The 25,458-nt window shown below is 57.5% G+C and overlaps 1 protein-coding gene and 1 long non-coding RNA gene across 3 annotated transcripts; one reads left to right on the top strand and one right to left on the bottom strand.

Moving 5' to 3' along the window:
• Positions 1 to 294: 294 nt before the first annotated feature.
• FRMD8 (FERM domain containing 8) lies at positions 295 to 20,282 on the top strand. Of its 2 annotated transcripts, XM_059710109.1 has the most exons (11): positions 295 to 429; positions 723 to 804; positions 2,934 to 3,101; positions 6,019 to 6,120; positions 6,386 to 6,444; positions 6,559 to 6,725; positions 7,589 to 7,813; positions 9,063 to 9,186; positions 9,985 to 10,128; positions 16,880 to 17,084; positions 18,608 to 20,282. In XM_059710109.1, the coding sequence occupies exons 2-11, from the start codon at positions 723 to 725 to the stop codon at positions 18,724 to 18,726; spliced, it is 1,395 nt and encodes a 464-aa protein (XP_059566092.1). In that variant the 5' UTR covers positions 295 to 429; the 3' UTR covers positions 18,727 to 20,282. The 2 variants fall into 2 exon arrangements, with proteins under 2 accessions (XP_059566092.1, XP_059566094.1); XM_059710111.1 differs by lacking the exon at positions 2,934 to 3,101.
• On the bottom strand, positions 17,570 to 24,163 carry LOC132241422 (uncharacterized). The gene is made up of 2 exons (XR_009454502.1): positions 21,072 to 24,163; positions 17,570 to 20,860 (listed from the first exon to the last, which is right to left on the bottom strand). It is a non-coding gene; the product is annotated as an uncharacterized LOC132241422 (long non-coding RNA).
• Between the last annotated feature and the right edge of the window lie 1,295 nt (positions 24,164 to 25,458).

Raw genomic sequence — 25,458 nt, 5'->3', positions numbered from 1 at the left:
CCAGGAGGGGAACAGGCCCAGTCACTACGCCCAGATCCCCGATTGCCTGGAACCTCCCACACCTTGTTAGAGGCCATCGGTGTGGGGGCCACTCGGCCTTGGTCACAGGGGTTCGCAGCGCGGCCATCCCAGGGTGTGACCGAGGCTTGCCAGGCCTGCGCATGCGCAGGACCGCGGGCGGCCGTGGACGCGCGGGCACCGGGCAGGGCGCGTGCGTGGCGGCCCCGGGCTCCCATTGGCTCCCGCGGGCCGGGGGGCGGGGCTTGCAGCGCGGCGCTTCCTCTGCCCGGGCTTCCGCGTCGCAGCCCCGGAGCTGGAGCCCGAGGCGGGGAGTCGGAGTCCTGGCGGGCGGCCGAGCCGAACCGGAGCTGGGGGTCGGAGTCCAGGCAGCAGCCGGGGCGGAGGCGGCTGGCACTGCGTCCCTGCGAGGTGAGAGCGCGGCGACGCCCGCCCCCGCCCCCGCCCCGAGGTCGCGCGGTGCCCTCCCTGCCTGGGCTGCGGGCGAGCCGGGCTTCCACCCTCTGCTGCCCGCCAGGGCCTGACCCTCCCACCAGCCCCGACCTGGCGTTGGCTGAGGACCCGCGTCCGCACCCCTCTCCTCTGCGCACACCGCCTCCAGCCGCCGGTGTTCACTGTCGCAGATCCCCCCGGGACCCCTTCCTTCCTCAGCGAGAGCCCCAACCCGGACCCCCAGTGACTGCCCTTTCTCGTTCCCTCCGCAGATGGACGGGACAGACGGCAGTGCCGGGCCCGGCCCCGCCGAGCGGTCCCATCGAAGCAGTGTGTCCTCCGTGGGAGCCCGAGGTGGGTTCCTGTCCCCATCTCCCCGGTGTCCCCTCCTAGGGCCCCAGCCCGGAGGGGTGGCCTGGCTCCTCATCTGCTCCATTAAAGAGAATCTGTGTTCATTAACAAATAAAATACGTTGAGGTGTGGAAAAGTGACCCACGTCTATCTGAGGTCCTGGGTACTGTTACTAGGCTACAAGTTGGGTACTCTTTTTTTTTTTTAAAATATATTTTTACTGATTTCAGAGAGGAAGGGGGAGTGAGAGAGAAACATCAATGATGAGAATCATTGATCGGCTGCCTCCTGCACGCCCCCCATCCCGGGTGAGCCCACAACCTGGGCATGTGCCCTTGACTGGAATTGAACCCGGGACCCTTCAGTCCAGCAGCCGACAGGCCGACGTTCTAGTCACTGAGCCAAACCAGCTAGGGCTGGGTACTCCTTTTAAAACTTTTTTTTAAATTGATTTTTAGAGAGAGAGAGGGACATTGATTTGTTGTTCCAGTTATTGATGCATTCATTATATGTGCCCTTACTGGAATCAAACCCACAACCGTGGCGTATCAGGATGCCACTCTAACCAACTGTGCTCCTTGGCCAGGTCCGGTACTTTTCTGGAATCTCCCTTTCCTCCTTTGTAAAATGAGCTTGTCACACGTAGCTGTGAAATTCAAGTCTTATGAATGAAAAGTGACACACTCACTTTCTTTGTTGGATTTCTTTCACACAAACACCCTTTTGAAAGCAGGGGTCATTATTTTCATCTTATAGGAAGGAAACTGGGCCCTGGAGAGGTTGTGTCACAGGAAACCAGAGCCTTCGGTGCCTTGGTTTTCCCTGCCCGGAATGTGGGTCTGAATCTAAGCCTCCTGCAAATTATTTGATGATTCCCCAAGAAAGTACCTGAGGCCTCCAGCGTCGCTCGGTGGCTGACCGTTGACCTATGAACCGGGAGGTCACAGTTCTGATTCCTGGTCAGGGCACATGCCTGGGTTTCAGGCTCGATCCCCAGTAGGGGTTGTGCAGGAAGCAGCGGATCTATGATTCTCATCATCAATGTTTCTATCTTTCCCTCTCCCTTCCGCTCTGAAATCAATAAAAATACATTTTTTTTTTTTTTAAAAGAAAGTAGCTGTTGGGGAACAGACTGGGGATCTAAAAAGCACCTTCCCTTGTATTAATGATGAGCTACGCCCTCACCTTTCACAGGCTTCACCTCCACTCTTTGAGGGAGGGGTCTTAGCCCGGCTTTATGGGTGAGGCAGCCTAACTCACACTGACCTGCCGAAGTCAGCCAGCTAGCCAGGAGCCGGCCGAGGACTTGAACCGGAATATACTGGCCTCCACGCTCAGTGCTCCTTCAGGGCAGCTGCGGTTCCAGGGATGGGGGTTTGCATCTGGCTGCTCTTCCAAGGGTCTCCCTGTGGCTCTGGGCTCCAAATAGGAATCCCAGAGGCTGTCACAGGGAAGACTCAACTTGTCCTTCCCCTGGCCTGTCCTGAAACCATGGTATTGCGTTCTGAGCCTTGAAGGGTTCAAAGGGAGCTGAGCCCTGGATCTTGCTTTGCCCTTGGCTGGCCTTGAACCTCAGCTCCCATCTTAGCCTGGGCCAGAGAGAGACAGCAACTTGCCTTAGGACCGTGGTTCTCAACCTTGGCTGCACATTAGAATGAGGCCCAGAAATCAAGATTTTAAAAAGATTCCCAGGTGATTCTAATGTGCAGCCAAGGTTGGGAACCACGGCCCTAGGATAATAGTGGGTCCCCAGCTCTCCCCCTCCCAACCTGATACACTAACTGCTGTAAATCTGATGGATTAGGCCCATCTGCCTCCATCCCCACTGATGTTCTCCTTCATGGAGGATGCACGGAACAGCGCTTGGGGCTGCCAGGGGAGTGTGTGTGTGGCCAGCCCTAATTTGAACCTTCGGGGGCTAGGGACCAGTCCCTGGGGCAGAGTTGCTGGGTTTCTGGGCGGTTTGAGCATCTTGAATAAATCCTAACAGGATTCTTCACAGGGTCCTTTGGAGACTGTCTCTGGAGTGTAGCCTAGGTCACCCAAGGGTGGAGAGTGGGGGCTCCAGCCCCAGTGGGACATGCCTGTGCCTGAGCACTGGCCCAGCTGACCCTGCCTGGCTTCCACCGCAGCAGCCGACGTGCTGGTGTATCTGGCGGATGACACTGTGGTGCCCCTGGCAGTGGAGAACCTGCCTTCCCTCAGTGCCCACGAGCTGCACCGCGCCATCCGGGAGGTCCTGCAGCTCCCGGACGTTGCCCTGGAGATCTTCGCGCTCTGGCTGGTGTCCCCTCTGCTGGGTAAGGCTTGGCCATGAGAAGCCCAGGCGGGAAGGTTGGAAGGTTACTGATCAGCTTCCAGAACCTGTGGCCACTTTTCACAGGGAAAGGTGGGACTTGTGTGGGTCCTGGAGCTGTCTGTCCACCCTTTTGAGGGCCCAGAGCCCTGAGAGGATGCCTGGCTCCTCTGCCCCCACGTCCTTTCTGCTGGTGGCAGAGGAGGGGCCCAGCTGCTCGCAACCTCAGCAGTCTGGAGCCTGGGGCAGGAGGAGGAGGGCTAGGAGGAGGAGGGCTAGGAGACGGAGGGGAATGGTCTGCACGCCCCGAGCACATGGTCTGTGCCGCCACCTGAGCTGGCATTTCGTGAGCAGAGTTTCACCTTATCCTCGTGGCCCAGATTGAAGTTTGGGGTGGTGGGACCAGCGAGAGGTAGGACCAAAGTCAGAACAGAAGCCTGGGTGGCCCACAGCTGACCTCTTTGAACTGCGTCTGCTCTTGAGGGCAGGGAGGAGGGTGGTACCCAGCCCGGGCAGCTGCCACCGCTGACGATGAGACGTTCCCTGAGGGTGGGGAAGGCAGGCCGAGTGGGAGCTGACTTCGGTTTCTGGCCTGTGACCACCAGTGTCCTGCCCTTTCAGGCTGAGGTTCCCAAGGCGGGGATAGCGCGGGATTGAGGGCAGTGGCTCCCCAGACCCTCAGGCCTGGGAGGGGGGGACTGGGGGTCCCCTGGGGCCTCTGAATAGGGCCTCCAGCCTCCGGGCTTGGACAGGGGGAGGGCCGGGGAAGGAAGCACCCCAGCTGGAGCCAGGGCCAGGCATGTTTTCTGAGCTTAAACTTTCTCTTTCCTTATAGAGGAATAGGGACAAGAAGGGGTGACTGGTGGGGGTTGGTGGGGGGACTCATATGTAATACCTTAGTCAATAAAGATAAAAAGAAGGGGGTGACTGATCCCTGGGGTCCCTAGTGGTTGGGGTTTGTGCCTCTCCCCTGGCGGGGGTCAGCTAGCCTGGTGGGGAAGTGGGTGCCTGTCCCCCCCCCCCCCTGCCCAGCAGTTGGAGCTTCCTGCCCGGCTGCTGCTCTCGCCCACCTCTTCCTGCTGACCAGCCTCCTCCGGCTGCTCCCCACCCGGCCCAGCTGCCCCTCCTTCGCCCTCCATGCTCCTGGCCAGGACTGTGGGCCCCTGGGCTTGTGTTTTTGAAAAGCTGGGGGTGGTGGTTCCCATGGCCGGCCCTGCCTCAGGCTCCTGTCCCTACAGCTGGACACGGCTTGTTCCCTCCTCCCACTTCCTCTGCCCCCTCCCTCCTCATCACATTCCTGCTCCCCCTCATGGACGTGAATGGACCGCCTGTGTGGCCCTGCGGCCTGGTCGCCCTGGGGACCTGCCTCGCAGGAGGAGGGTGGCGAAAGGCCCCCGCAGGAAGTCAGTGCCCACTTTGTTCCCTCGTTCCCTCCCTGGGCTGAGGGAGACCGAAAGGCCACTCGAGCTTTGACTGGGCCCTCAGAACCTTTGCCCCACCCCCTCCCCCACCCCCAGAGCGAGGTGTGAGGCAGGGAGGGGGCGCCGTCAGCCAAAGCTGCTCTTCCTGTGAGCTGGGTGTTTGGAAGGGTTTGGCCTTCTCAGTGCCATTGTCACTCTACATGGAACAGGGCTCCAGGGACCGTGTGTCTGGGTGACAGTTTCCAGGCAGAAAGGCCCCATCTGGAAATGTGTCGGACCCTGGGGTCAGCAGAGTCCTGTTCTGAGAATGGAAGTTCTCTGAGCTGCTGGGGCTGGGAGTTTAAGGCTGGTCGGGCTGGGCCATAGGCAGAAGGAAGCACCCTTGCCTCAGGTCCACTCCTCCAGTGTGTCCACGTTCGCAGCTAGTCATTCGTCTCACAAGTGAGTGCAGAGCCCACCCCTCGTTCTGGGCAGCCGTCTAGATGCTGGGATTACAGTGGGAGTAGGATCGGAGGTGTCCCTGCTCCCAGGGAACCTGCAGTCTAAAGTGTGGGGTCCTAGCTAGTTTGGCTCAGTGGATAGAGCGTCCGCCTGTGGACTGAAGGGTCCCAGGTTCGATTCCGGTCAAGGCCACATGCCCTGGTTGTGGGCTCAGTCCCCAGTAGGGGGTGTGCAGGAGGCAGTTGATCAGTGATTTTCATCATTGATGTTTCTATCTCTTCCCTTTCCCTTCCTCTCTGAAATCAATAAAAATATATTTAAATAAATAAATAAATAAATAAATAAAAATGTGGAGCAGGAGGCTCAGTGGGCAGAGCTCTGTTCTGGTTCAGCCACTAACTCTGATGGCCTTGGGCAGGCCCTGTCCCTCTGGGCTTCAGTGAGTCCAGATCGAACTGGGAATGTTCAAGTGATTGACGGAGGCCTGAGTGGGAGAGGGAGCGAGAGAAGGGGATGGGGGGAGCTGGGCGGTCTGGCATCGTGGGCACGGAGGCCAGGAGTGTGCAGGTCGGAAGGTCACCTGGAGCTCCCCAGGGAGAGGCTGGAGGTGGGGGCTGTGGGGGAGACCAGGCTCTGCCAGGGCCAGGGGAGGGCAGCCCCTGGATTCTCAGTTACCAGCTTCGGGCTCTGCTTCCTAATGGCAGTGCCAGGTCCATCTGCACTGCCACCCACACCTGCCCTGTGCGCAGCCTCGGCTCTGCCTACCCTGGCAGCGGTAGAGAACAGTCAAGGGCTGCCTCTGCTGTATGACTGCACAAGCAACCTAACCGCTCTGAGCCTCATTTTCTCTCTGGATGCAATGAGGATGGGGCATTGCAGAGCGTACCCCTAAATGGTTCTGGACTTTTAGTACCTGCTCTGTTGACATTGACCGTGACTCCATCGTGTTGCGGAGGGGCGGGCGGCAGTTGCGTGTGTGCTTGCGTGTGCCCCGGGCCGTGCACTCGCTGTCCCGCCGCCCTGGCAGAGGCTGCAGGGTCGCTTCCCTCTCGCCTGCAGAGGTGCAGCTGAAGCCCAAGCACCAGCCCTACAAGCTGGGCCGCCAGTGGCCGGAACTGCTGCTGCGCTTCACCGACGCCCCGGACGACGATGTGGCCACAGGTGAGCGTGCTCCCGCGGCCCCGCCTCAGGGCCACCTGGGTTGAAGCCCCGGCTCCCAGGCCCCTCAGCCTCTCCTGGCAGCGGAGCCCGGGGACCTGAGGGAGCCCAGGAGAGGAGGGGCTGGAGGTCAGCGAGCTTGTCGAGATCAGCCACCCCCCCACTCTGCACAGCCCTCAGGCTTCCTCAGTCGTGGCTGGAGAGCCGGGGGGTCGGGGACGGGCCAGTCCGGAGAGGGCTGGGCAGTGACCCCAGCCTCTCCCCCCAGACGAGCCTTCCCTGCAGTTCCGAAGGAACGTGTTTTTCCCAAAGCGGCGGGAGCTCCAGGTGAGGCCGCGAACCCCAGGCAGGTCTGGTGCCCTGGGTCTAGCCTCCCCTTGTCCCTACATCCCTGGACACGGGTGCCCTGACCTAGCTGAGCAGCCCCTCCCTGCCACACAGATCCACGACGAGGAGGTCCTGCGGCTGCTCTATGAGGAGGCCAAGGGCAACGTGCTGGCGGCACGGTACCCCTGCGACGTGGAGGACTGCGAGGCCCTGGGCGCCCTGGTGTGCCGCGTGCAGCTCGGGCCCTTCCAGCCTGGCCAGCCCACGGCCTGCACCTTGAGGTGAAGGCCAGCGTGGCCTGAGGCCGGGGTGCAGGGTGGGAGGGTTCGCCCCAGAATCCTGCTTACAGTTGGTCTTAGGTCTTGCAGCGTCCTGGCGTCAGGAGGCCTCAGCCTGAGGGCTGGCCCTGACACCGGCTGGGTGACCCCTCCTCACGCCGCCCTGCGGCTGGGCCTCTCCCCCCCTCCCGCCCCCATGGCTGGGCTGTGGTCCTCTGGAAGCCCCAGCAGAGACCCTCCCCTCCTCGCAGAAACGACATCTGCAGGGATGTTGGTTTGACACATGCCAGTGCCCTTCCGTGGGTGCAGACACCAGCGTCCTTAGGTTACAGGTGGGAAGCGAGGCTTGGCGAGGGCGCTCAGCGCGCAGACAACGAGGCCAGCTGTGGCTTACGCAGAGCCACCAGTGTGCAGCCTGGAGTCGCTGGGCTGCCCGGGGTGGGAGGGACACAGTCAGGCCCAGATTCCTTCCTCTGTGAGTAAGTGCAAATGCGCTTTCTTTCAGGCACCTGCACCCATGGATTGTAGGTTGATGTTTTCTTACATCCCTCTTTGGCAGAATAAAACATTGGTAGCTCTGGGTCACTTGTACCATTTTTGGTTGTGAAAGTTCCACTAGTTCAGGAATCCACAACTTCCTTACTCACGACCCAGACGTTGTGTGGAACCCTTCAGCCCAGCCTGGTTCTGGGGCGGGCCTGGTTTGGGCTCTTCATCTCCTGACTTTTCCTTCAGGCCTCTCGCCCGTCAGGTGTGCTGGTGAGGTGGCAGCAGTGGGATCCCGTGGCAGTTCGTGGCTGCCCTCCCCTCCATGAGCACGTCGGCCACGGAGCCTCATGCTGAGCCTCATCTTCCTTCCTCCACAGGGAGAGGCTGGACTCCTTCCTCCCTGCCCACCTGTGTAAGCGAGGCCACGGGCTCTTTGCTGCCCTCCGGGGCCGTGGGGCCAGGGCTGGGACCAGCGAGCAGGGCCTGCTCAGCGCCTACCGCCAGGTGAAGGAAGCCGTCGGCAGCGACAGCGAGTGCGAGGCGTCGCTGAGGACCCACTACCAGGCCTACCTCACCAAGTGCCACGAGCTTCCCTACTACGGGTGAGCACCGTCCCGCAGCCACAGCCCTGGGTCTCCTCTGGCCCGAGACGCTCGCTGGACACCCAGGTGGCTGTTCCGAGGCGGCGTTTTGGTTTCTGGGTCTGGAGTTTGGTAGTAACTGGGGGTCATCCGCACGTGGGTGGTGTTTGAAATCAGGGACCAAAGGGACGGTCAAGGAGGTGAGTGTGGACGGAAGGAGGACCCAGCCAGCAAGGCGGGAGGGACTCTACAAGCCAAGCAAAGGGCGGTGTCCAGGACCAGCCTCCCATTCTGCTGCTTCAAGGTCAAGTTCGACACTTCCTGTGTGGCTGACAGTTGTCCTTGGCCCCAGCATGGTGGAGGAGGCGGCGGGTGGGGAGAGTGAGTGTAGCCAGCTTTCCCAGGGAGCCATGCTGTGGAATGAGCAGCGTGTGTGTGTGTGGGGTGGGGACAGAAGGTTTTAAATTCAGTGACAGGAAGTGTGTGCTGATACGGTGGCCCAGTAGAGTGAAAACTTGAGGGTGGTGAGTGGCCTCTCTTCCGGTTGCTTCAGTTTCCCCCGCCCTTGGCCAGGCCTGTGAAGTCTCCCAGGCGTGAGACTGCAGGGCTGACTGACGGAGGCTGCGCTCAGTACCTGCAGGTGGTGAGCGCTTGTCTTCAGTCCCGCCCACGGCGCCAGTGCCGCCAGTCACAGAGGTGGGACTACCCAGGACTCTGGCTTCACCAAGGGCAAGCGGGGAGGGCCAGGGCAGCCACAGGCGCGGAGAGGACACGGCGGGCAGGAGGGAGAGGCTGGCAGCTCAGTGGGTGGCATCCCAAGGCCACTCACCCTTTCCCCTTCTCCTGGTCAAGCCCCGAAGCTGCTTCCCTGGGCACTTCCTGCCCCTCGTGGGCCCCAAGCAGGTGCAGCCTTGACCCCTCTCTGCTGCTGAAGGGGCGGGGGCTCTCCCAGCCCTGACCCGGCCTGGCCACCTCCAGCAGCCTCAGCCCTGGTCCTCGGGCTCCTGGCGGCGCCCTTAACATCACCTGCTCTGTCCACTCCCGGATTCACGCTCTGCCCTCTGCCTGTGGTGCCCCTTCTGTGTGCCGCTCAGTTCCACCTCCTGCCTGCTCAGACCCCCCCGTCCTGCGCACCAGCTCTGATGCCTGGGGCCCTTTAGCCTTCAGTCACCCAAAGGGCCTGGCCAGAGCACTCGCTGGCGGAGGAACCACACGCTGAGCCGCCTGCTTGGTGCTGGAGGGGCAGGCTGACCCAGCTCCCCTCCCCCAGGTGTGCCTTCTTCCACGGCGAGGTCGACAAGCCAGCGCAGAGCTTTTTGCACCGGGGCGGACGGAAGCCGGTGACTGTAGCCATCAGTCTGGAGGGTGTGCATGTCATCGACAACAGGGAGAAGGTACCTCCGGCTCCTCTGCGGTGGGACCTGGGGTCTCAGTGGCGAGGAGGGGAGTGGGGTCCTTACCCAGGCCTCCAGGTTTCCCTGGGCCTGCGGTTGGCCCTGGGGCAGGATGGGTGGCCGTCCGAGAGGACCCCTCCCTCCCTTGGCTGTCCCTGGGCTTCACTGTCGTGGGTGCAGGGGGAGGACAGAGTGCAGGGGGAGGGCTTTTCTGGGTCTGCCCTGGGTCAGCCCGGTGTGCGGGGCCGTGGCTGCCCAGGCAGGGAGGCCGCAGCTGGGACGAGGCCTCTGACGGGAGGGACTCTGTCAGGCCTGGCTGTTCTGCCCTCCAATGGCGGGTGACCAGCTGCTGGTTTTCCAGAAATGCCCACGGCCAGGAGCCCTCCTGGGCGGTCCGAGTCCTGCTCTCACCTGCATTGGCTGCCTGTGGAGAAGGGGGTGTTGGCAGCCGCCCTGTGGGCAGCTTCTCTACACCTGCACAGGAGCCCCTCCGCAGCCAGCAGAGCAGTTCGGCCACCTCCTGGGCCTCCCTCCCCCTCGCCTCTTCCCCCACGTGACTGCCCTGCTGGGCTTGGCCCGCTGGAGAGACGCACTGTGGTTAGGGTGTCATCCGCCCTGGACCCGCCCCCTTCCAGGGTCTGATGGAAGCAGGGACCCCTCTCCCTGGAGAAACTCACGAATTCAGACTCAGCCTTAGTGTTAAACAGCCAGGAGTCCCCTTCTGGTGGCGCCGAGGCAGGTGGGGCAGGGAGCAGACCTCTGCCCAGGGGTCCACGCTCTGCCTCTCCCGCGGACCAGCACGTCCTGCTGGGCCTGCGCTTCCAGGAGCTGTCCTGGGACCACACGTCCCCCGAGGAGGAGGAGTCTGTCCTGTGGCTGGAGTTCGATGGCAGCAATGAGGGCACCCCCGTCAACAAGCTGCTCAAGATCTACTCCAAGCAGGTAGTGGGGTGGCCTGCACTGGGGGTGGGGCCGGGGGAGGCTCGGCTCAAGGGGTCCCAGCCTATGGGAGGCTCCAGGCTGGCAAGGAGCTGAGAGGGCCGCTGAGGTCCAGGAGACCGGGGCGCTGGCTTCTACTGGCCTGGAGCCACCCTCGCAGTTAGCTGGGCCTGGTCTGGAGTGTCACACACACCGGTGGCGGCTGTGTGTTGAGGGCTTCCCAGTGCTGTGCGACCACCCCCGCCAACTCCCTCTGTCCTTGAGGCCCCTGAGGGTTGGCTGCTCTGAGATGAGGGGCAGACACAGAAAGGTCAGGGCCCTCTGCACCTGTAGCACCTTCATCTACTGTCCAGTTCATTCAGCACCAGGTCTTCCACCTCACCCCCAACCCGCCCCTCCCCTCCTCCTGGAGAGCTGCCCTCCCACAGGGCCCGTCAGGATGGTGTTCCTCCCCCCTGTCCTCTCAGCCCCTCTGCAGGTAACAGCGCCCAGGGACTGTCCCTGAAGGCACACATCCCACAGCCGCCTGCCCCGCCTGGGGCCCCTAGACCCTGCAGGCTTTCCACTCTGAGTCTCCCTTCCCGGCCCTCAACCCTTTGCAGCCAACCTGCCCCCTGCCCTCCCCCTGCACCCTGCCCTCCCCCTGCTCCCTGCCCTCCCCCTGCTCCCTGCCCTTCCCCTGCCCCCTGCCCTCCCTCTACACCCTGCCCTCCCCCTGCTCCCTGCCCTCCCCCTGCTCCCTGCCCTCCCCCTGCACCCTGCCCTCCCCCTGCTCCCTGCCCTCCCCCTGCATCCTGCCCTCCCCCTGCTCCCTGCCCCCCCCCTGCACTCTGCCCTCCCCCTGCTCCCTGCCCTCCCCCTGCACTCTGCCCTCCCCCTGCTCTAAGCCCAGCAGACTCTGCCTTGCCTGGGTGGTGCACAGGTGTCTGTCTTCCTTCTCTGTCTCAGCTTAACTCTGTGCTCCTGGAGACCCCTCTCCTGTCCCCTGCTGCAGCTCCCCGACCTCTGGCCTCCTGTCCCCTGCTGGCCCTCCTTTCCGGGGCCTCTCCAGGGACTTCTCTCCCTGCTTATGTCCAGGAGCTCTTCCCTCTCACGGCTTTGACCACTCCGCTACCCCATCTCTATGCTGATGACGGTAATTTTTACATTACTACTTCAGACCTCTTTTTTAAGTAAATATTGTATTGAATTATAATATACATACAGGAAAGTGCCCAAACCCTAAGTGTATAACTCAATAAATTTTCCCCAAACAAACCCATGTGCCACCTTTCAGATTAGAAAGTAGAGCCAGGACCCTAGGAGACCCCTCAAGCACCCTTCCAGCCCTTTCCCCCACTGAAGAAATACCCCCCAGTCCTGCCTTGTATCATGCCAGAGTCATTCTGTCTGTCTTGGAACCTTCTAGCAGTGGGTTCCCCCAGGGTGTTCCTGTGGCTGGGGTCTCGCTCAGCATTGAGTCCGTGAGCTCAGTCTTGATTCCTCATTCTGTAGCTGATGGGCACTGGTTTCTGGTTCGGGACTGTTGCAGGCAGTGCTGCTTACCTGGGTCCACGGGAGTGCAGTGGCTGCGTCACAGTGGGCCGTGCTCAGCCTCTGTGGACACTGCCAGTTTCAAAAGCGGAGGCACCAGTCTGCACTCGCGGGGGTAGATGAGAGCTTGATAAAACAAACTCCGACCCCTAGTGTTATCAGTCTGGGGCGGGGGGGTTGGTTTTAAATTTTTATTGATTTTAGAGAGTGAGGAAGGGGGAGAGGGAAGAGAAAAACATTGATGTGAGAGCTAAACATTGATCAACTGTCTCCTACTCACACCTTAACTGGGGATCGAACCACGACCCGGGTATATGCCCTGACCAGGAATTGAACTAGCCACCTTTCAGTGCACAGGGCAGCACCCAACTAACTGAGCCATATGGGCCGAGGCTAGCAGCCTTTTTGTTTTCATTTTAGCCACTCTGGTGGGTGAGTAGTGGTATCTCCTTATAATTATTTTCTTTTGTTTTTTTATTCAACTTCATTGAGGCATAATTTACAATAAAATGCATCCATTTTAAGAGTGAGTTTTGACAACTACCACCACCACAGACAAGCTATGGAGCAGCTTATTTGCTGTTTATCTTCCTAGAGGTGAAAGGCCTGTTCATATTTTCTTTTTTAAGAGAGAGAGAGAGAGAGAGAGATTGGTTGCCTCCTGCACAAGCCCCGACTGTGGACTGAACCTGAAACCTGGGTATGTGCCCTGACCAGGAATTGAACCCTCCACCTTTCGGTGTGTGGGATGCCACGCAAACCAACTGAGCTGCACCAGCCATTCACATCTTTTGCCCGTCTCTTATTGGCATTATTTCTGTCACCCCAAAGCTCTTTATGGCTTCAGTTGGCATTCCCCACCGCCCCCCAGTGAGGATGTTCAGCACCTTTCATATCTTCATTCATCATCTGGACAGACTCTTCGTTGAAGTCTGTCACCAGTTTTCCTTTGGAGTTGCCTTTTTAAAATGGTTTTGTACATTCCTCTTCTGATTGCAGAGTTATCTCTTCCGCTATTTGACACCTCCCCTTAGCTATCCCTAGAGTTTTTCTTTCTCCAAAATGTCCTATAAATACATTTATCATACAGTGCCTACACATTTACCCAAGAGAAACGAAGATGTTTCACAGAAAGACTTGTAGTGTTCAGAGCAGCTTCGTTTATAATAACCAAAGAATTGGAAACAACACAAATGTCCATCACCTGTGAATTGATGAAAATAAATTGTGGTACAGCCCTACAGTATCCACACTGTCTGCAGCCTTCTGAGCCTGGCCTCTCCCCAAGCTTCATGCTGTGAGATTCATCCCCATTGCGTTCCTTTCTGTTGTTGATTAGTACTGTGTGGATGTACTGCAGGTGAGCTCTCCACCCGCGGGAGGATGCTTGGATTGTGTCTAGTTTGGGGGTTTTGTGAATAAAGGTGCTGTAAACATTTGTGCACAGGCTTTTGTGGGGTCTTATGCCTTCATTTCTCTTCTGTAAGCACGTGGGTGTGGATCGCCGGGTTATATGATAAACATGTGATTGGCTTTACTAGACACTATCAGGCTGTTTCCTAAGTGACTGTCCTATTTCGCGTTTCCACCAGTGTCTGAGGGTTCCAAACACTTGTGTCCTTGCTCAGCTCTTAGTACTGTCAGTTTCATTTGCTTGTTTGCCATTCTCATTACTTTGTAATAGTGATGTGTCATTTATGTGGGGGTTTTTTTTGTGTGTGTGTGTGTGTTTTCTGAATCCTAACTAGGGATATTTTTCCATTGATTTTTAGAGAGAGTGGAAGGGAGGGAGAGAGACAGAAACATCGATGTGAGAGAGACCCATTGTGGTTTTACTTTGCATTTTCCTAACGACTAATGATGTGATCATCTTTTCATGTATTTATTTGCTATCCATACGTCTATTTTGATGGAGTGTCTATTGAAATGATTTGTCCTTTGTTTATTGAGTTGTTTTCTTACTGAGTAGTGAGCTTTTACATAGTCTGCATACCAGTCCCTTATCAGATGTGGGTTTTGCAAGAGTGTTCTTTCAGTCTGTGTCTTGACTTTCCGTTTTCCTAACAATGTCTTTTGCAGAGATGTTTTTAAGTCATCCAGGTCGTTTATTTGTATTGTCTCCACTTATTGGTCTTTGATTTCTTCCACTAATATAGTTTTTGGCACATAAATCTTGAACGTCTTCTATTAGATTTATCCCTATTTCTTTTTCTCTTTTTTCTTTTTGGTGCTATGCAGCTTTTTGAAACTGCATAGTAGGTGGTGTGTTTTAAACTTCAATAACTTCAATTTCTAGATGTTCATTGTGGTGTATAGAAATGCAATTGCTTCTGTTACCCACACGTCCTATGCCCTACAAGCTTGTTAAACTCACTCACTAGTTCTAGTAGCTTTTTGTAGATTTTCTATGTTGACAGTTTTGTCGTCTGTGAGTAGGGACAGGGGTATCTGACTTCCCAATCTGCATGCCGCTTGTCTGGCCTGATGGCAGTCACTCGGGCCCCCAGTAGAGTTGAGTCCCTGCGAGCAGACATCCTGAGTTGCTCCTCATCTTAAGAGCGTTCAGTCCCGCTCTCATACGTGTGGTGTTAGCTGTGGGTGTTTCATAGATGAACAGGAAGTGCCCTCTGTTCCTGGCTTGCTGCATTTTATCGTGAAGGGATAGTAAATTGTGTTGAATGTGGCTGTTGTAATGGCTGTCGCCCTGAGCTCAGGAGCCTCACGCTGTGCTAGAGGAACTTGGAGGGCTTTCCTTTGTGCTGCAGCTCAGGGCCCTCTGTCCGCCTGCCCAGCCCACTGCCCACTCCCTTGGTGGGGAAAGGAGGCGGGTCTGGAGAACAGGACGCTGGCTCTTCCTCCTGGACCATGCAGGGTTTGGGCCCAGGGTGGGTTGCGTTGCTCCGAGAGGCTCGGGCTGCACTGTGGGTAGGCAGGTCCAGGCCACATCTGTCACCAGGGGGCCACCCCGCTCCCCACAGTGGGTCCTGTTCTTCGGAGTCCCTGCTGTGTCTCACTGCCTACAGCAGTGCCTGGCACAAGGTGGGCCCCCAGTAAACGTGTAGCCTGACAGGGACACCCCCCACTGACAGCTTTCTGTCTGTGGATCTGTCAGCCCCTGACATCCCTGCCCTATGCCCAGACTGTGCTTACCGACATTTGAGCACTTTTCCTTTGATAACACTAGTGGCCTGGTGCACGGATTCGTGCACATTGAAAGGCAGTTAATTAGAAGAAATGTTTTAATATCGCTACTCGCCCTTTCTCTATAATAGAAGTGTCAACCAAATTCACGATTGACAATGACAGTTCGAAACACACATGTGCGATTGGCGCCAGCGAGAGCTTTATATGTATCGTGCATGTGCTAATCAACTTAGCCTTTTATAGATATAGAATAAACTTGCTTAATTAGACCTGCTTTCTGATGTAGCTAAACTTTTTCCAGCCCAGTGAAGCACCCCAACTTCTCTTTCAGGTAATTGTCAGCAACACAGCAGTAAATACCAACACGAAGCAGATTATTATTGTAGATCACACGGGAGAACAAAGGGTAAAATATGTAACTGCAGCAGTGTTTGACTATATTCTGCACAGTGAGAAAACCTGAAGTCATTTTCAAGGTCCATCAGTTCTTACTTCTTTTTAATTGGGTCCAGTTTCTAAACTTTCTAAATCTCTGTTTTCCGGATAATGAAAAGAAACTAGGAGTCCACTGAGTCTCCTATCTACCTACTCCAGGACTTCTGTGAGGATCACATGAGATGAAGCACGGAAAATGCTTCACAGACATTTGGTTACAGTGTAAAATGTTTGCACCTGGCTATAAAACAAGTTGTGTTCCTGGGTTAAAGAAACTCCACCGAGGCTAGTTGCTAGGGAGAGGAAGCCGGATGTTACTACGTGACATCATTACCAGGCGCCCACAGTGACCGTTCCCAGGCTGGGCTGGGCTGTGGGCCACATTTTGTGCTGTGGGGTCTCGGCAGTGTTGGCTGTGATTTGGTGGCTGTCACTCCAGAGTGGTGGTGGGGCCCGTGTCCCACTTGGGGGAAGCTGAGTGTTGCTTTGTCAGCGCCAGGTCCACGGTGCTGTTTCTCTGTAAATGGCCAGTGCACGTCACGGCAGCTCCTGCGCTGAGCGTCTGCCCCCTGGTGGTCAGTGTGCATCATAGTGACCCGTCGGACGGTTGGAGGGACACTTAGCATATTGGCCTTTTATATATATAGACTAGAGGCCTGGTGCATGGAAATTCATGCACTTGGGGGGGAGGGGTCCTTCAGCCCTGCCTGCGCTGTCTTGCAATCCGGGAGCCCTCAGGGATGTCCCACTGATGGCTCCCCAGGGGAAGTGGCCTAAGCCGCAGTCTGGCCTCCCTCTGTGGGAGGTTACCAGCAGGCCAATCGCCGCCATCACCAGTGGCCTCCCTCTGCAGGAGGCGACCGGCAGGGCAATCAGGGGATGAGCAGCTGGCCCCGCCCCCCAATCACCCCTACGCCGCTGCTGGTCACCACCGGGGTCCTTGCTGGCCCCCGATCGCCATCCCCTCCCTCTGCCCACTGGCACCCATCTTGGCTGGCCTGGTACTGCCTGCTCACTGGCCCTGCCCCCCACCGATCAGTCATTCCACCATTCGGTTGATTTGCATATTAGCCAGTTATTGTATAGGATGTGTTGTTTCACATTTGTTGAGAAGGCTTCACTTTTGAAGAATGTGCTCAGAGGGAGCCACCCACCCCTCCCCTGTGACCTCACTGCTGCCTTCCTCCTCTCATGGGCCTGCAGGCTTTTCCCGGCCAACACACATGCAGTTCCTTCAGCCCAAAGGCCTGCCTGGCCCCGTCCTCCCCTCCGCATCTCATCCTCTCCATAGCAACCGGCTTCTTTCCCCGCCTGCCCTGACCGCTGCGGCCGCTGCCTTCCCGACCTGTGCCTCCGAAGTAGAATGTTCTCTTTCCCACCCACCTCCCAGACCTGGGACCCCTACTCGTGCCCCAGGACGGACCCCTAACATCACCTCAGGTGGGACGCCTGCCCTGCCCGCAGGCCCACAGAGCACCTGCCTCCACTGGCTTTCTTGTGTGAATGGTATTTGTTTCCTCATGTGCCTCCCCGACTAGAAAGAGGCAGGGACAGCCATCTGGCTCCTCTCTGCAGGGGCTGAAAGGCTGGGCCTGGCCCTGGCTCCCCCTCCAGTCCTCACGCTGGCCTCTCCCTTCCCCAGGCTGAACTGATGAGCAGCCTCATCGAGTACTGCATCGAGCTGAGCCAGGCCTCAGAGCCCACTGCCCCCCAGGAGGGCGCCTCCGGTCCCTCCTCCGCCCCCGGCTCCTTGCCACCTCCCACTCAGCGCCCCCAGCTACGCAGACAGGGCAGCGTGGTGTGCAGCCGGATCCAGCACCTCTCCACCATCGACTATGTGGAGGAGGGTGAGTGACCTCTTCGTGTACAAGTCTGCAGGCCTCGGGGAGCTCGAGGGGAGGGACGGCCGGGAGCCTCTGGCTGAGAGGAGGGCTGGGTGTGAGCGTCACAGCTGAGCTCTGTGATCCGAACAGAGGCCCCTGGGGTCCTGGTGGTGAGAGTCCTGCTCTGCCCCTTCTCACTGCTGCGTCCACAGACGTGTTCACACAGGACTGTCCAGACGTGAAGACTAGGAACTCCCAGTGTCTGCAGTGGACAGGACCCTTGTGGAAGGACTGGTGAGGTCTGCATGGCCACTCGCAGATGAGGTCGTCGTTTCTGCGCCCACACCTGGCGTGCGGGCACTGGGAGTTCCTAGTCTTTCACGTCTGGGAGGTGGTGAGTGTTATTGTCCAGGGAGAGATGCGTGTGGGTTGCTGTTTGAATTCTAGTGAAGTTGGACCATTTTTATGTGCTTGACCATTTGTTTTCTTTATGAATTACTATTCACTTATGTTGCCTGTTTTCCCTTTTTTTGCTTGATTTTTAAAAATTAACATCTTCCATTAACATGGCATATATATTGTAATTGATGAACCAATATTGATATTGTAGTTTGTTTTTATTGATTTCAGAGAGGCAGGGAGAGGGGGAGAGAGATAGAAACATCAATGATGAGAGAGAATCATTGATTGGCTGCCTCCTGCACACGCCACACTGGGGATCAAGCCTGCGACCCAGGCATGTGCCCTTGACTGGAATCGAACCCAGAGCTTTCAGTCCAGTCCGCAGGCCGATGCTCTATCCACTGAGCCAAACCAGCCAGGGCTGATTGTATTATTAACTGAAGTCCTTAGTGTAGCCTCATGTCCTTTATTTCATGAACCATCTGGACCCCACACTGCATTCAGTTGTCACGTGTTTTAGGCTCCTCTTGGCTGTGACCGTTTCTGACTCCTTTTGATGACCGTGGCAGCTGGGGGGGGGGGGGGGTCAGGGACATTGGAGGATCCCCTTCACTGGAGTTTGATGTTTTTCTCAGAATGAGGCTGGGCTTACGGCTGAGGGGGAGGAAGATCACAGAGGTGGAGTGCCTACCGCATTTCTACCGCTTCCTATCACAGGTTCCGTAGCAACATGACTTATGGCTGTTGGTGTTGACCTTGGCCGCCTGCTTGAAATTGTGAACTTGTAAGAGTTCTTTTGCCTCGTTGAGGCTCACCTTCAGCCGTCCTGCAGGTTGCAGGTGCTTGGTTTCTTCGGTCTGTTCTTGAATAGGTTTTAGCAAAAGCTTCTCAGGTACCACGGCTGGCCCCGCATCCAACTCAAACACTGATTTGCCTCTGATTGGGGGCTGGTGACACGTCCACCCACCCATCCCGTCAGGTGGAAGAGTGGGGCTGGGGGAGTGAGGCCAGAAAGTTGGCAGATGTGAAGAGGGGAGCCCAGCCCAAACCAGGCTTCCTGGGGGCTGGGCCCTCCCCGGGAAGCCCTCTCCGCAGTGCGGGCCTCACTCCCCGGTCCTCACTCCCCGGTCCTCACTCCCCGACAGGCGAGCAGATCAAGCCGGTGAAACCAAAGCGCACCACGTCCTTCTTCAGCCGGCAGCTCTCCCTGGGCCAGGGGAGCTACACCGTGGTGCAGCCCAGCGAGCGCCTGGAGCAGAGCTGAGGCCGGGGTGCCAGTGCCGGCAGGAGGAGGGCACAGGAGGGCAGGGCCAGGGGTGGCCCTCGAGTTGGGAAGGCTGCCTCGAAGCGTGGAGCAGGGACTTCTGTGCTTGGGGTGGTGCCTGGGCTGGGCCCAGCTGGCTCAGGGATCCCCACGGTCCGTCTCCTGCCTGCCCTTCTGCACTGTGGGCCCCGCTGCCATCTCAGGACCATCTGATCAGCCCCAGTCTCCCCCTTACACCCAGGGACTCGCCTGTGTGCCCCTCTCAAGATGGACAGTGTCCCCTGCTCTGAAGCTCCCACTGGCGGCTCCCATGGCAGGAGGTCGAGGCATAGGGCTTGGGACCTGCAGGTCCAGTGTGTGTCTTTGGTCTGTTCCCTGGACTTTGATGACCACATCCCCGCATTTCATCAGTCGGCATTCCACGCATGCTGCCAGGCGGGCCGTCCCTGTCGGGGTGGGCCGGGGCCTCCAGAGCTGAACCATGGCAGGTGGCAGGAACGGGAGGAGAGGCCCGCACTCATGCCCTCCCTGGCTGGATGGAACGAGGGAGCTGGGCAGGGCCCAGCTCAGCAGGGCACCCTGTGCCCTTCACTCAGGCCTCTCTGTGGGCAGGAGACACTGACCAGCAGGAAAGTGCCTCTTTGCTAGCTCTGGTGATGTCACTGCTGCAGGGGCTGTCCGGGACCCGCAGGCCCACCGGCCCCCACGCCCACGCCCACCCCCACCCCCACCGGAGAAGCTCCCAATCCCCCGGGGCTTCAGGTTTGTTTTGGTTTTTACTCGTCTGCTTTGGTTCCTTGAAGCCTGTAAACTCTGGGGCAACTCAGGAGAACCCCACACCCTCAGAGCCCGGCCCCCCTCAGAGGTGACCATCGGGCCTGGCCCCGGGGACCGGCCATGCGGGAAGTCCCACCCCAGCAGCCGGTCTCTTTCTTGGGAACAAATGGCCAAGGTGAATGGTGCTGGGCACGGCCAGCCCAGGAGCTCCTCCCTGGCCCTGGGCTCCTCTGTGGGGGGCCTGGCTCAGCTTCCTGGGACTTTGCGCAGGGAAGAGGCGCCTGCTCAGCCAGCACAGGGCTCACGTTGTCTCCCCTTCCTGGTGGGATGTGGGCGAGGAAATGCCAACCGCCTGTCTCCAGATGCCAGAGCCACCTCCTCCCTTGATGACGTTCGACACTCCAGGTGTGCGAGGTGGGCTTGCCTCCGGCAGCAGGGACTTCCTTATTTGTCATAATAAATAGGTGCCCCAGCCTGGAGTCACTCCCCTCCCCGGCTGCCGCGTCTGGCTCCCAGCCCTCTGGTCCTCTAGTCCCACACACTGTTTTGATGCCAAGTGAATTCTTATCTGATGGGCCCAGGGGGCGTGTAGGTGTGACGGGCGTGTGTGTACACAGATTACTTGTTTTTACTCCTGTCTTTCTCCTGTTTTCTAAGCATCCATTGTGTCTTAACCTTTTCTGCCTGTCCTTTGGACAAAGCCTTTTACTAAATGTCCTTTGAATATTTTGACTGTTTTGTACCATGTGAATTATTAATAATAAAATCCGTTTCCAGCAGCTTTGGTGTTTATGATGTGAGTAATGCGAGTGTGCGATTGCAGCCTGGGAGCTGGTCACAGCTGCGCGTTGGCTTTTTATTAACTATGCGCCAAGGGATGCGGCCCTCGGGCTCCCTGCTGCACCCACGGAGCAGCCAGAGTGCAGTTTTCCAATCTTGGTGGTTGGTCCGAGTAAGAAGGTCCAAGAGAGGTTTGGGGTTCGTGGTGGGAACCAAGGCAGGAGCTCTGCGGAGAGGCAGGGAAACAAGGAGTGACAGGCTGCTGGGCCTTTGTCCCTGTCCTGTGGCCCTGAGCCACCTGTCACCAGGTGCCTCCTCACACCTGGGGATGGGGCCCAGGGCAGTGTCTCGGGAGATGGCAGAGAACCCGGGAGGTTTGGGCGATTCTCAACCTTCCCTGAGGGCTCCCCAGGGCCAGGGCCAGGGCAGGGCAGTTTGTTTCCCACAGATCCTGTTGGGCAAGGACGGCGTCGGGCCGGCCCTCTGGAGCGCTGTGGACCCCACAGGAAGCTGCACTGGGCCTTGTTCCTGTGGGTGAGCATCGTCTGGAGGTTGGGGAAGTCCTGTGCCCGGAAAGCTGGGAAGAGAACGGGACTCACCTGAGAGGCTGCGCCGGCCGATGGCACAGACACCCCATCCTGGTGGTTCAAGGAGCACCATCAACCTGGGGCCTGGCAGGCCCGGAGCCCTTCCTCTACCCAGGCCCTCTGCCCTCTCCACTAGGTTAGTTTCCTGTGGCTGCTGTAACCAGTGACCACAATCTTGGTGGCTCAAAACAGCACACTCACCGTCTCAGTCCTGGAGGTCAGAAGTCTGAAATGAACTCACTGGCCGAGATGAGGGTGTGGGCAGGGCTGCATTCCGTGCTCTAGGCAAGAACCTGTTTACTGTTCCAGCTTCCAGAGGCCGCCTTTGCTCCTTGGCTCGTGGCCCCTCCCTCCCACTTCAAGCCGGGGAAGGAGACGGGGGTCCTCGGCCGGCACTCTGACTGTCCCTCCTCACACCTCTTTCTCCGACTCCCCTCTGCCTTCCACGTCCAGGGTTAAGGACCCTTATGATTATTACTACACGGGGCCAAGGTGGAGAGTCCACATCTCCCTACAGTTAGCCAATTAGCTACTTAATACCTCTTTGCCGGGAAACTTACAGCCTGGGAGCTGATTGCAGCTGAGTGTTGGCTTTTTATTAACTACTAGTGGCCCGGTGCACAGATTCGTGCACATTGAAAGGAAATTAATTAGAAGAAATACTTTAATATCACTATTTGCCCTTTCTCTATAAAGAAGTGTCAACCAAATTCACGATCGACAATGACAGATCGAAACACACGTGTGCCATTGGCACTAGCGAGAGCTTTATATGTATTGCACATGCGTGAGTCAACTTAGCCTTTCATAGATATAGAATAAACCTGCTTAATTAGACCTGCTTTCTGATGTAGCTAAACTTTTTCCAGCCCAGTGAAGCACCCCAACTTCTCTTTCAGGTAATTGTCAGCAACACAGCAGTAAATACCAACATGAAGCAGATTATTATTGTAGATCACGCAGGGAGAACAAAGGGTAAAATATGTAACTGCAGCAGTGTTTGACTATGTTCTGCACAGTGAGAAAACCTGAAGTCATTTTCAAGGTCTACTAGTTCTTACTTCTTTTCAGTCGGGTCAAGTTTCTAAACTTTGTAAATCTCTGTTTTCTGGCTAATGAAAAGAAAATAGGATTCTACCGAGTCTCCTATCTACCTACTCCACGACTTCTGTGAGGATCACATGAGATGAGGCACGGAAAATGCTTCACAGACATTTGGTTACAGTGTGAAATGTTTGCACCTGGCTATAAAGCAAGTCCTGTTCCTGGGCTGAAGAAACTGCAAGGAGGCTAGTGGTTGCTAGGGAGAGGAAGCCGGGCGTTGCTATGTGACAGCATTACCCAGACGGACACTTAGCATATTAGCCTTTTATATGGAGAGAAGATGCGGCAAGGAATGCAGCCCTCGGGCTTGGGCTCCCGTACTGAATGCCACGGAGCAGCCAGAGTGAGGTTTTCCGATCTTGACGGATGGTCAGGGTAAGAAGGCCCAAGAGGGTCCTTAATCCCTCTTTGCCTGTAAATTCTGATTCACAGGCTCCAGGGATTGGGACACAGGATCTTGGGAGCCTTGCTTCTGCCTACCACACCCCCGCTCTCACTGCGGCCCTCCCTGCTTTGTGCTCATTCACCTCTGCTCTGCCCATCCCTGACCAGGCATCCTCCGTCCTCGCCCCCCTGCGCTGGTGGCCAGCTGAGCCGAGTGGCTGCGTGTCTGTGTGAAGGCTCAGGCTGACGGGGACCCCCTCCCAGCACCTGCTCCAGACACCCTTCCTGACTGTGGCTCACTCTGCCCAGGCCTCCTCCCTGGACCACAGCCCAGTCTCCACTGATACCCAGTTGTTTTTTGGGCATAAGTTCAGAAAGTGTGTCTGCACGCGCGCATGCACGCACACACACATGCACCCCATTCCAGTCCTCAGCGGGCTCCTCCACAGAAGGGCTTTGTGCTCTCTGTGCCTCCCAGCACCACAGGGGAGAGGCCAGGACACTGCCCGCCCGCCCGGAGCACCTCACTGCATCCTCCTCCTGCCCCCAGCCCCGTTCTAGGCTCAGTTCTGCCTTCACTGCTCTGCTTGCATCTGCCCACGGCCACATGCTCCAGGCTCAGCTGGAGAGACCAGCTGACCCTAGAAACCACCCAGAGTGGCCTGTAGAGGGAGCCAGCAGGTAGGGGAGAGGTTGGGTGCTGGGGGAGGCTTCTCAGTTTGTGATCCCAGTTCCAGGCACCCTGAGGGGCCAAAGGGAGCGGGAGCCCAACTGGGAGGGGTCCCCCGGGAGTCACTTCCTAGTCTCTGAAGCGCTCTGCCTGCACTCACACTGCGTGCTGCCTGCTCTCACACTGTGTGCTGCCTGCACTCACACTGTGTGCTGCCTGCTCTCACACTGTGTGCTGCCTGCACTCACACTGTGTGCTGCCTGCTCTCACACTGTGTGCTGCCTGCTCTCACACTGTGTGCTGCCTGCTCTCACACTGTGTGCTGCCTGCTCTCACACTGTGTGCTGCCTGCACTCACACTGTGTGCTGCCTGCTCTCACACTGTGTGCTGCCTGCTCTCACACTGTGTGCTGCCTGCACTCACACTGTGTGCTGCCTGCTCTCACACTGTGTGCTGCCTGCACTCACACTGTGTGCTGCCTGCACTCACACTGTGCTGCCTGCTCCCACACTGCGTGCTGCCTGCTCTCACACTGCGTGCTGCCTGCACTCACACTGCGTGCTGCCTGCACTCACACTGTGTGCTGCCTGCACTCACACTGTGTGCTGCCTGCACTGTGGGCCCGAGGTTGAGCCCTGGTTTACGCATCCCCACGAGGCGGCACCAGCTGAAACCCAGGCTCCGAGCAGGTGTTTGGCCACGTGAACTCTAGGACGCCCCCCGCCCCCCCCCCCCGTCCCCAGCCCTGGGCACAGAGATTGTCACCTGCAATGGGAGGACCAGCCTCAGGGCCACCCCTTTGCAGGAGCCCCTGCCCGGGCCCTGGAAGGACTTGGCACTGTGTTCAATGGTTTTTGTAGAATTTGCAAAAGTAGGATTTAAAAGTTACTTTTTTTAAAAATATATTTTATTGATTTTTTACAGAGAGGAAGGGAGAGAGATAGAGTTAGAAACATCGATGAGAGAGAAACATCGATCAGCTGCCTCCTGCACATCCCCCACTGGGGATGTGCCCACAACCCAGGTACATGCCCTTGACCGGAATCGAACCCGGGACCCTTCAGTCCGCAGGCCGACGCTCTATCCACCGAGCCAAACCGGTTTCGGCTAAAAGTTACTTTTTCTTACAGAGGACCCTACAATTATTGAAGTCCTGGGTTAGTCCTCGCCCACAACATACTGGCTCCACCTGTTTCTAGAACACACCTGCAATCTTTCACCTCTGGCATCTTCCACCGCCTCCCCACCTTGGCTGCCCAGCATAGCACCTGTCCACATTCCCTTCACCCTTCGAAGGGACGGCTGTTCCCTGGGGACAGACTGGTCTCTCCTGCAACACACCTCTCCTGGAGGGCCAGGACCTGCTCATTGTCCAGCTTTCCTCTCCTCTGCTGTGTAGCCTTAAGCAAGTTCTACCACCTGCCTGGCTTCCATTTCCTCTTCTCCAAAATGAGGATGGTCGCCCCTGCAGGCCGGTGTGGCTCAGTGGTTGAGCATCAGTCTATGAACCAGGAGGTCACAGGTCAATTCCCAGTCAGGGCACATGCCTGGGTTGTAGGCTCCATCCCAGTGGGGGGCGGGTCCTGCAGGAGGCAGCAGATCAATTATTCTCATCACTGATGTTTCTATCTCCCCCTTCCTCTCTGAAATCAATAAGAATACATTTTAAAAAATACATAAATAAGTAAATAAAATGGGGATGCCTGTCTAATCCGGCCACACCCCAGGGGCAGAGCGCCGTGTTTGCACACATCTGTAACGCCTTTGCAGAGGCGGGAGGTGGTTGGCAGGTGCTCCTGACTGGAATCAAACGTCAGCCCTCTGAGCTCCGGTTTCATCGTCTGTGAAGTGGGGACATTGAGTGACAGATGGAAAAGCATCTCTGGCCTGCAATGGCTGCCTCTGTCTGTGGTTACGTCAGGTTCGTTCATTCACTCATCCCACTTGATGGTCCCCAGGTCATTTCATGCCCCCTTGGTTCCCGCCTGCATGTTTCCTGGGGCTGCCTCAACACGATACTCTACACGAGGGCGGGCGCTTAAACAACAAATGTATTGTCTCAGTTGAGGAGGCTAGAAGCCTGCAAGGTGTAGGCAGCCGCAAGCTCGCTCTGAGGCTGTAGGTGTAGAGGGTCCCTCCTGCCTCTCTCAGCCTCTGGGGTTCTGCGGGCAGTCTCTGGTGCTCGTCATCACATGCCCCCCCCCCCCACCTGTGTCTGTCCTTACAGGGCCTTCCTCGAAGGACCCGTCATAGCGGACTAGGGACCCCTCCCCTTCTCTTCATCCCGACTACACCTGCAATGATCCTATTCCCAGCTAAGGTCACATTCTGAGGCACTGAGGGTTAGGGCTTCAACATAGCTTTACCGGGGGACACACAATTCAACCCAGAACGCCACCCTGATGGTTTATTATTTTGGTCTTGGGGCT

Source organism: Myotis daubentonii, chromosome 9 (genome assembly GCF_963259705.1).
Source record: "Myotis daubentonii chromosome 9, mMyoDau2.1, whole genome shotgun sequence".
NCBI classification, from domain to species: Eukaryota; Metazoa; Chordata; class Mammalia; order Chiroptera; family Vespertilionidae; genus Myotis; species Myotis daubentonii.
Note: the sequence above shows the minus strand (reverse complement) of the source record. Positions and strands in the feature narration are given on the sequence as shown.